At 41.8% G+C, this 10,634-nt stretch overlaps 1 protein-coding gene across 1 annotated transcript; it reads left to right on the plus strand.

The window, feature by feature from the left end:
- Positions 1-158: 158 nt before the first annotated feature.
- On the plus strand, positions 159-8,817 carry LOC118432296 (neurogenic locus notch homolog protein 1-like). Its single transcript, XM_035843834.1, has 12 exons — positions 159-176; positions 3,107-3,200; positions 3,326-3,463; positions 3,717-3,854; positions 4,063-4,200; positions 4,351-4,488; positions 5,269-5,406; positions 5,753-5,890; positions 6,792-6,929; positions 7,241-7,294; positions 7,876-7,960; positions 8,224-8,817. Exons 1-12 carry the CDS (start codon positions 159-161, stop codon positions 8,528-8,530), a joined length of 1,524 nt encoding a protein of 507 aa, XP_035699727.1. The 3' UTR covers positions 8,531-8,817.
- The last annotated feature ends 1,817 nt before the right edge of the window (positions 8,818-10,634 follow it).

A 10,634-nucleotide genomic window follows, 5' to 3' on the forward strand; every position in this document is an offset into this window, starting at 1 on the left:
ATAAATTCAACTTTCATTTCCTTTCTTTTCCTTTCCAGACATCAACGGTTGTTCACCGAACCCCTGTGTCACCCAGGCCTCCTGTGCTGACGTCCCAGCCCCGGGTACAGGAGCCACATGTACCTGTGGGGCGGGATATGATGGTGATGCTCGTAAAGATGGAACTGGATGTTCAGGTAAGATGTGGGCAAGTGCCTTCATTCTACTCACGGAGCAACCCAGCAGAGAATACCGCGTCAAATATTGATTTGAAAGGCGGGTAGATGTTAAGCAATGCTGATAGAAAACTTTGTTATTAGCTCCGTCTTTTGCGGGATGTACGTATATACTCTAATGTACAACAATAATGCTAACTTTCATTTCGTTTTCAGACATCGACGGTTGTTTACCGAACCCATGTGTTACCCAGGCCAATTGCTCAATGTGTCTAAGACACGCTAGTGGTCTAAATTAGGGGTAATACAGGGCTACCTGGAAAATCGAGTGTATCTCAAGTTTGGAGCGGCCAATTAACTTCATATTTTCAGGAAAGTTCAACCAAATACCCAAGAGTCTAACAAAGTTGTTATTTGTTAGGAAAATCTGCATAATTTATCCATGATTCATAATAATATTGGACCCATTTGACTCACTGAATATTGGCCTACACTCAGCGCTTCCGGTCAGAATTGGTACATGAAATTTTCAGAGGATGTGGAGAAAGTTGCACTCTATCGGAATGTCGAGAGCTGTACACTCCAGAGTATAAGACAATGCTTAGATTTCAAAATATTAATATCATTTTAGGGGTGGCTATGACTTTGCCTACCGATAGCCAAATACACAATAATAGAATAGAGATAGGGAGTCGATATTCATATAAACCAACTTGTTGCGTATTGTTTGCACCCAATTTCAACATTGTAACCCAAAGCCAAGCGCTAAGTGAGAGGCTTTAAAGTTTAAAAGTCAAAATTCTAGTAAATTTGCTCCTTCGGGCCCATCAATCATCATCAATCACGCTGACAGCCTGTCATCTGTGAATAGACTAATTGTTTTCGCACCTTCGCTCAAAGTAATTATGGGCAATTATTTTTAATTATGCATAGAAGACATACAGAGCCACACAAGCAGAATGGTATCCATTCAAGTCCAAATTACAAAGTTGTCTCAACAAGGAGGTTAAATAACATGTATTTTAATCTCCTTGTTTCCAAAACTGTATTTCAAAGACTAGTAAGAAGGCAAAATACTTCAGGTACACGGTAAAATGGATAGACAGAAAATCTAATAGTAACATTTCATACCCCGAATGGACCCAGTGAAATGTGTATTCAGCCGTCTGGTATAAATGCTTGAAACATGCACCTATCGTAACTTTTCTGTAGAAGGAATTTTTGTTTCCGATTTTTTAGGCCTTCTGTAATTTCAAGAGCTGTGATTTTGATTAGAAAACATGCTTACACTTCTTGATGACGTAAAATGTTACGTGATGATAGCTATGGAAGAACACAGCCGTTCAACGGTTGGGTCACTTAGATTTTTTAACCTCCTTGCTTAGATCAAGGACTATAGTCTAGTATAGATGTGGCTTCTACCACTGCTTCCTTCGGGGGGATGGGACTGTGAAATTCGGCTCCAAAACGGGAATTTGACCAGAGGGGTCAGTATGTATAGCAAGTCTGGAAAATGTACATATTCTTTCACAACTAATTGGGAAATATTGATTTTACAAATACCTCACGGTCGACAATGGCCAGGAATAGCGAGATTTTTACCTGATTTGTGGAGACAGTCGCGAAGTATATGAATCGCTTTCCTATCAAGGCGTTAAACCTCCAAGCAGATCTTGCTGTGGCAATGGAAATGAGTTTAGCCGGCAGAGGACTTATTGGCCACAGCTATTAGTTCATATAAAGCATATACCTCACGGTCGACAATGGCCAGGAATAGCGAGATTTTTACCTGATTTGTGGAGACAGTCGCGAAGTATATGAATCGCTTTCCTATCAAGGCGTTAAACCTCCAAGCAGATCTTGCTGTGGCAATGGAAATGAGTTTAGCCGGCAGAGGACTTATTGGCCACAGCTATTAGTTCATATAAAGCATACAGCCTCCTGTGCAGATCCTCAGAGTAGCTGTAGGTTTTCTATTCTTTTCTAATATGGACAAGCGTGAGTACTAGTACTAGTGCTACTGGGGTTGGCGTTAACCAATCAAACTTGGAAATATCAGAAAATGAGATAGAAAACAAGTCCAGTGGGCCTTTCTGACTATTGCTGTCCCATAAGTAGAAATATTTCCTCAAGTCCCAAAAGGAAAATTCAGACAAAGCTTACGTGATACCATCCACCAACCCCCCACCCTCCCCGTGCAAGCGGGAAAGTCAAGTGATGTGTATTCACTTGTCTGGCATAAATGCTCAAAGGTTTATCTTTTCAACGCTTGCTACAAACATGCGCTTGTTGCTTCTTTCCCTGAGCCATATAGTGGAAGGAATGTATCATTTCCCCTTTGATTGAATCATGGATACTATAATAATTCTGGTTTGTTCCTTAACTGAAGAGTAGTCTAGAGAACACATCGCGTCCGCACGCTTGGCTTGCCTGCATTTCCTTGCCAGAAACAAAGCACAAAAGATTGTCTAGCCGTCGCGCCGCATTCAAAATACAAGCCAGTGTGATGTTCTTGATTTATAAGAAGGCATATGCTAACAGGGTAGAGGTTGTGGTGGCTATGTTTATTTTGCTGCCCAGTGAGAAAATTGATATTCTAAACATTTAGTTTAGCAGCATTGATCGGTTCATTTTGTGATATGCCATTGTCAAGTCTCAGAACATTGCTATGTTTGTAAGTTGACAACAAGCTTGGCCTGCAGTTTTGTTGAGAGAGCCGTAATTTGTTTGGATTGTATGTTTTAATGGGGACTACTCAACAGGGTGTGAAATCTGCGCAAACGAATGCAAAATAGAAGGAGGAGTAATGGGCGGTGAAACTACAGCAATTATCGCCCTAACTATGAAATATTCAGGAGCTTCTACTAGCACCTTTCCTCATTTCAATGTCATTATAATATTTAAATGAGAGGTTGGGTAGGACATGACGAGCGTGTCTTAGACGCATTGAGTGTGCTGACGTCATTGCTCCAGGTACAGGAGCTACATGTACCTGTAGGGCTGGATATGTGGGAGATGGACGGAATGACGGAACTGGATGTACAGGTGAGGTGTGGTGTTGAAACTTGTCTTCACGCTCCACGTAACTCTGCTTCTTCAGTATCCACATCTCATATATCAGACCGACACTTCTGATCCTAGAGTAAACTATCAAATCGTGTCTTTTCAAGATAACAACGGATGTTCATCGAACCCATGTGTTACCCTGGCTTCTTGTACTGACGTCCCAGCCCCGGGTGCAGGAGCAATATGTACGTGCGGAACGGGGTATGAGGGAGATGGTCGTAAAGGTGGAACTGGGTGTTCAGGTAAGATGTGGAAAAATGTCTTCATTATACTCACGGAGCAACCCAGCAGAATACCATGTAAGTTTTATAATAAGAAAAGTGGGTCGGTGCTGACTTTTGTGCTGTGCTAAGTTAGGGCCATGTTCAAATACAATATTCAGCAATACTATTATGGAAACCTTTGTTATTAGCTCTCGTCTATTGCTTTAAGTATATTTTTACTTTTAACTAGAACAATAAATTCAACTTTCATTTCCTTTCTTTTCGTTTCCAGACATCGACGGTTGTTCACCGAACCCCTGTGTCAGCCGGGCCCGTTGTACAGACGTCAGTGCACCTGGTACAGGAGCCACATGTACCTGTGGGACCGGATATGAGGGAGATGGTCGTCAAGATGGATCTGGATGTTCAGGTAAGATGTGGGCGAATGCCTTCATTTTACTCACGGAGTAACCCAACAGAAAAGACCGTGTAAAATGTTATGGTTAAAAAGGTGGGTCGGTGCTAGTGCTTCAATCGCCATTGCGCCGGTGCCAAATAAGACAAAAGTAAATGTCCCGGTAAACGGCGTTTTCACGTGTAGGTGTCGCCAGTAGTGTTAACTTTACCTTTATTTCTAGACATCGACGGTTGTTCATCGAACCCCTGTGTCAGCCAAGCCCATTGTACTGACGTCATTGCACCAAGTACTGGATTCACATGCACCTGTAGGGCTGGATATGTAGGGGATGGACGGAATGACGGAACTGGATGTACAGGTGAGGTGTGATGTGGTGTAAGAGTCTCATCCATGCTCAACGTAATTGTTTCTGCTGTAAATGTCTCATTTAGTGCTTCTTCGTTTTGTATAAATTTGATTTCATATACTAGAAAGGATGGCCATTTGGAATTTTTGGTGTCTTTTCCAGAAACTTACACTTGTTCGCCGAACCTATGTGTAAGCCTGGCCCGTTGCACTGACGTCCCTGCCCCGGGTACAGGGGCTATTTGTACCTGTGGGACGGGATATGTTGGAGATGGACTTAAAGACGGGACTGGGTGTTCAGGTAAGGTACATTGTGCGCTCATGCCTTTGTTGTGACTTAAGGGTTAATGACCCGCCCCGAGGTATGTATCGTGTCATAACGTCTGGTCCTTTGCTATAACCACCGAATAAAACGACCGAGTGAGCGAAGCGAACGAGGTGGTTTTATGAGGTGGTTATAGTAAAGGACCAGGCGTTATGACACCATGTACACCGAGGAACAGGCGGGTCATTAACGTTATTATCATATAGCCTAACCAAGCTTGCAAACTCCTGTATGAGGCATAGATCCCTTGGTACTATACGTGTGAATTCCTTTGTCGAATTTCTGAAAAATCACATTTTGTTCTTTGGTACATACATTTGTAAGGAGATTACAGATTGTATTTTGAGACCAAAATTTCCACAAAAAATACTCATTAGCAATGTTGACAGAAGGAGCCACCCCCCTCTTGCAGTCTGTACTTATTCCCTCTGCTCTGGCATATGTTTCGCTCCTTTTGATTGGCCAATGCCTGAATACCCCTTACTTTATTGTGTGTATTGCTCGTTCTGATTGATCAGAATGAATCGACACCGGCATCGGTGTCGATTTGCATCGACACTGGTGCCGGTGTCGATGCAAATCGACAACGGTGCCGGTGTCGATTCATTCTGACCAATCAGAAGGAGCGAACACACCGGCCTGGCCAGAATCTATATGTTACTGTGTCATAACCAACGTGAAACGGGGCCTTCTGATTGGTCCGCGCGGCGCCTGGCTATATGATAATTAAGGGTTAATGACCCGCTCCCATTCCAGACATCGACGGCTGTTCAGTTAACCCATGTGTTGCCCAGGCTTCTTGTGCTGATGTACCCGCCCCTGGTACAGGAGCTACATGCACCTGTCCGGATGGTTATGGCGGCAATGGGCGCAGAGACGGAACTGGATGCACAGGTAGAACGTAAAAGAGAAACTAGAATTAAAGATGTTCCCTGGATTTCCTGAAAAACAGGGCTATGCCCTGTGTGTGTATGTCCTGGTAAAATGAATAACATGAATGGATGAAATGAAGATCAAACATCTTCCCAGGTATCAATTTAGCTATCTGCCTGTTTATCTGTTGGAAGAACGTGTATTTTGATGGATCGTAGCTAGAATATGATGTGACAATGTCAACATTTGTAACCATACTAAGCGCCGTTTTAGAACTTATTTTCTAACTGCAAGTGGTAGTGTTGTTTTACAGCTTGACAGTTTATTGCAGAATATAATAGTAGTCATGTTTTTTTTTCCTTTCCAGACAACGACGGATGTTCTCCCAGCCCATGTGTTGCCCAGGCCATCTGTACTGATGTCCCAGCACCAGATGTAGGAGCTACATGTAACTGTACGGATGGGTACGTGGGAGATGGACGCAAAAATGGAACAGGATGCACAGGTAAAGACTGATTTGATAGTGGAAAAATTAAATGATCGAAACTGTATCTGTATCTGTATCTGTATCTATATAGCCGGTATAACCGCCCTTCGGCGTAACACACCAGCTTCGCAGGCACGCGGTGCAGCAGCAGCTGGTTATATTACACTGAACGATCCGTCACACCTAACTTCTGCACATCTATCTGCAAGCGTTCTTTAAAACTATCCAGAAAAGATGCCCCTACTGTGCTTGGTGATAACAAGTTCCAATCTACGATAGTTCTGGGAAAATACGAATTTTTTAACACATCAATCCTAGGTTGGTAACTCTTGTATTTGAAGTCATGGCTGTTTCTTGTTCGTTTTTGAGCTGGTATTAGATACTTATCAGTTGGTACGTCCACCAGTTTATTGGTCATTTTGTACATCATGCAAAGTCTAGACCTTTTCCTTCTGTCTTCAAGTGATGTCCACTGCAGATCTGTTTTCATTTTGGTAACACTAGCATCTCTGTTATAGTTGTTTGTACAGAATCTGGCAGCTTGGTTCTGTACGATTTCAAGTTTATCTTTGTCTTTCTTTGTATACGGATCCCATACTGTTGCAGCATATTCAAGGTTAGGTCTTACCAGTGATGTGTATGCAAGTGATTTTACCCTGGCTGGGCATGCCCACAACTGATGCTATGTGTACGTGGTATGCCAGATATATATCTCTATGCCTACTTTTTTCTTTGGTTGAAGGTAAACTGCAAAGCTTAACTCCTTACACGACGTTCCCGATACTTTTCTGATCTAAATAAACATAACCAGAAACAACTGAGTTGTTGTTGTCTTCGTTTTCTCGTTATTTGTTAGCTGTTTAGAATATCTGTGAGTACAAGTACTATTTCGTCGAATGTATTCTTTTCCCCTTTTTAGACATCGACGGTTGCTCACCCAGCCCATGTGTTGCCCAGGCCCGATGTATTGACGTCCCAGCCCCGGGTACAGGAGCCAGGTGTCTCTTTACGGATGGGCTTAAGGGCAACGGCTCTCAAGGAGGAACTAGTTCAACAGGTAAGTGATAACACGGTAAAGATGCGTTTTGTACATACGTGTAAGCAAAGGCAATAACAATCTATACATGTATGTAATTTTGCAGTGTGGCGACAATGAACCTACTCTCCACACACACTCACACACACACACACACACACGCACGCACGCACGCACGCACGCACACACACACACACACACACACACACACACACACACACACACACACACACACACACTAGATGTCACACTCTGCCAGATCCATTGCCACACTCGATGTCTACGTGATCACCTGTATAAGATTAACTCATCAATCTTATTGACTATTTCAGTCGACGACGGCGACCATAGAACTTCTGCCAACCATATCCTCATGCCCGTTGCAGGTAAGTAACTCATCAAGCTATACCACAATAGCAGTACTGTAGTAGCAGTAGCAGTAAGTACATGCTTTGTTCGCTAAATTTAACCAAATTACAAACTTGTGATCACATAACTACTGTACAGTATGGGAAGGTACGCTTTTCTGCAAAGGAATCAGCACGTGTAAATATGCTTTAAATATTTTTACTTCAAAACACTTTGTCATTGCTTCCTCTATATCACCCTACATCAGGAGGACATCATACATTCACTTGGTATATTCTATTAATTTCTTCATTTTTAAAACATCAAACAATGATCGTGAAGATCTATCTTCGATATAGCGTTGCTGTTAAAAGAGAGAGGGGGAGAGAGGGAGAGAGGGAGAGAGGGAGAGAGAGAGAGAGAGGGAGAGAGAGAGACAAACGAAAAACACTCAGCCGAACACATAACCCTTGTGGCTAGGAAAGAACAGACGCAACAGACGTAACGTTATGTATAAATGATGACGAAATGACTCATATAAGGAACAGTTCTACATTATTCTACAACTCACATAAGTTCTTGTACTAAACTTTATGATTTCCACCCCTTTTCTCATAAGGAATGATTGGCCTGGGAGCAGTTTTAGCCCTACTCTTGGTGGTACTTGTTACTGCAGTGGCTGTCAACGTTGTGCTCAAACGAAGGTGAGTAGAAGATATTTATCATTATTCATAAATACGTTTCCATGTCAATCTTAAGACTAACTATCTGTTTCAACTTAAATGTGTAGTTGAAGGACAGACTTATGCAAGTTAAGATGGAACAACGTTCCCGGCTTGAATTTAATTCCAAGTGAATCTGCTATGATAACTTTCTTGTAACGTACAAATTTAAAAAAAAATGCATAATTTCTAAAAGGAATAATTTCTTCACAGAAAAACTTGATATCTGAACATATCATTTACAGACTGGCCAGCGTAAAATCAAAGCGTGGGGCTAACGGCACAACTATTCAAAACAGCGCGTTTGACGACACGTACGCAGACACTAGAACAAACCGCCCGAACAACGACGGGACATACTGTGACGTCATCGATGACGACATCACCAAACGGCGTGGTCCGGCTTATGGTATCAGCCAACATGGAGTCAATAACACATCTGATGTCGGTGGTGGGGAGGGGATCTATCAGACCCTGGACCCACGCACACTTGAGAAAGGAAACAATGAATATCAGAAACTTGCAAAAAAACGAGTCTTTCAGCAGTCTTAGACATGCATACCATAATACAGCATTAAGGGCCACATGACAATATTTTCGTTATTGACTGTATCAGTTTGACTTAGCGATATACTACTGTTTTAAGGATAATACAATACAGGCTACAGGCTTACGTAATAAAACAAATTAACTTCATTTTTTTACTAGTATACTATTGATCTGTTGTTCTGGATAGATCTAAAGAAGATTTTAGGACAAATACTGTAAATGCATTTAAGTTCGAGGGGATTTAATTTCGCGGTAGGGGGAAAAGGGACTTTTCGCGGTGGTTTTAATTTCGCGGTAACACCATAGACTGCAGTCTAATACCATTATAGAAAAATGTTCGCGGTGGTTTTAAGTTAGCGGTGAAGTGGTCACCGCGGAAACCACGAACATTCATCCACCGCGAACATTTCTGCATTTACAGTATAGGACAAATGCTGAGCTTCACAGAAGATATTGAATATCCAACCTGACGCCGTTGCCAGTATTCTGCTTAATCAGATATATTGGTTGTTAGCATTCTTTCTACTTTTTAATTTAGATTAAGTGTATTTAGTGATAGTAGAGTTTAAAATAATAGATATTCATATTACCACCTAGTATATATCAACGGTTTTGCATTAAAGGGTTTTTCACTTCATATGTCATTCTCTGTCTTTACCACATAGCTATTGTGTGGACTAGTATGATGTGAATTTAGATATACCCATACACTGTATCCGAACGAAACGCCGAGTAAAGAGTAAAAACAATGAAACTAGGTTAACACATTTTAAAGAGGTAAAGAACTCCTCGGCACGCACTGATTTGAATGTTAATGGCCTGTTCGTCACGTCCAATTGGACATGTCAATCATTTCAAGATCAGCAGGAAAACAAAGACATTGACTCCCCATGGCTCATTCGCTCTTCAAAATACTTCAAAATCACCAAACGATATGTTGACAACTATCTGATCAACAAGATTAATGTCATTATCTGTCTTTGTTCAAGACCTCCATAATTACACCTTCTTCAATACAATAAACAAAAGTTAGCAGTGTTGTGTTGTGTTGTGTTCTGTAAAACCGGTTCAGCTGTAAAGCTTACCCTCGTGCACCTCGGCAGGGTCATAGAAGAAGGTCTTGAGGTTAACGTGACAGAACAAGTCAATAGCAAGTGGAGAGATGCGTAGTGATAAGTGGGTGTCATACGACCTAGAATCCATTTGTAGTGCATCTAAGTCCAATCTTTATGACTAGACCTCGGAACCAGTGCTAAAAAATCTTCATGACAGAAACTTCCGGTCATGTTCACCACTATTTAGAGACTATCATCGCGATAAAATAACATTTTATTGCCAGGTTTGTTCAAGCTGTTGAAGTTCAACATACTTCCGGCAGAAGGCATGAAAGAGCTGCAGTAGGCTATGCGAACGATCGCTGTTGTTGTTTACAGTATTCGACTGCTGGTGCCTACCAGGACGTCAGTAGATTGGATTAAAATTTGCATCTAAAATTACCAGATCAAATAACTGGTTAATATGTAAATCGAACAACCTGCTTTTTGCCACCACTGCGTCACCGTGACGTTATCGCGATTCCTCGTATAAACGTTCACGAATGTGTACTTCCTGAAGAAATTACGATGAACGTTAAACTTCACGAATGGTTACTACTAGCATTTTATTACGGCGTGGTCATATTGCGTCGTCGGTTGTCTTACGATTTTGATGCCGTGCGATTTCCAAGCTGGCTGTGAAATAGTCAAACGCTGACAAGGATCTGAGACAACATTTTCAGTACAATATTCCTACATTGACTTCGTTTGACACTTGGGAAACAGAATTCCCTAAAATACTCCAAAAACACCATCAAAATGTGACGCTTGTTTATGCCGATGCCCCCCTCCCTACTGACATCAACTCTCAGATCAAAACAAACCAACGGTGTAATTTGTTGCTTGTCCAACCAGTCTCATTGTTAGCTGTGCCGAACACGTCTGTAAGCTTAAGGTCACACTCTCACCAAAGGGTTAATATGGCGGCGATAATCGTTGTTTTGAAGCGTAATATCATACGTTCAGTCATATTTTTGTAGATTTCAAGTTCTACACTAGGGTGATGGTACGCT

This window comes from Branchiostoma floridae, chromosome 15 (genome assembly GCF_000003815.2).
Source record: "Branchiostoma floridae strain S238N-H82 chromosome 15, Bfl_VNyyK, whole genome shotgun sequence".
NCBI classification, from domain to species: Eukaryota; Metazoa; Chordata; class Leptocardii; order Amphioxiformes; family Branchiostomatidae; genus Branchiostoma; species Branchiostoma floridae.

Bases quoted from the DNA above. Each gene is read 5' to 3' on its own strand.
- LOC118432296 (XM_035843834.1), top strand. The intron at 4,201-4,350 runs GTGAGGTGTGAT...TGTCTTTTCCAG, and splicing joins TGACGGAACTGGATGTACAG to AAACTTACACTTGTTCGCCG. The intron at 4,489-5,268 runs GTAAGGTACATT...CTCCCATTCCAG, and splicing joins AGACGGGACTGGGTGTTCAG to ACATCGACGGCTGTTCAGTT.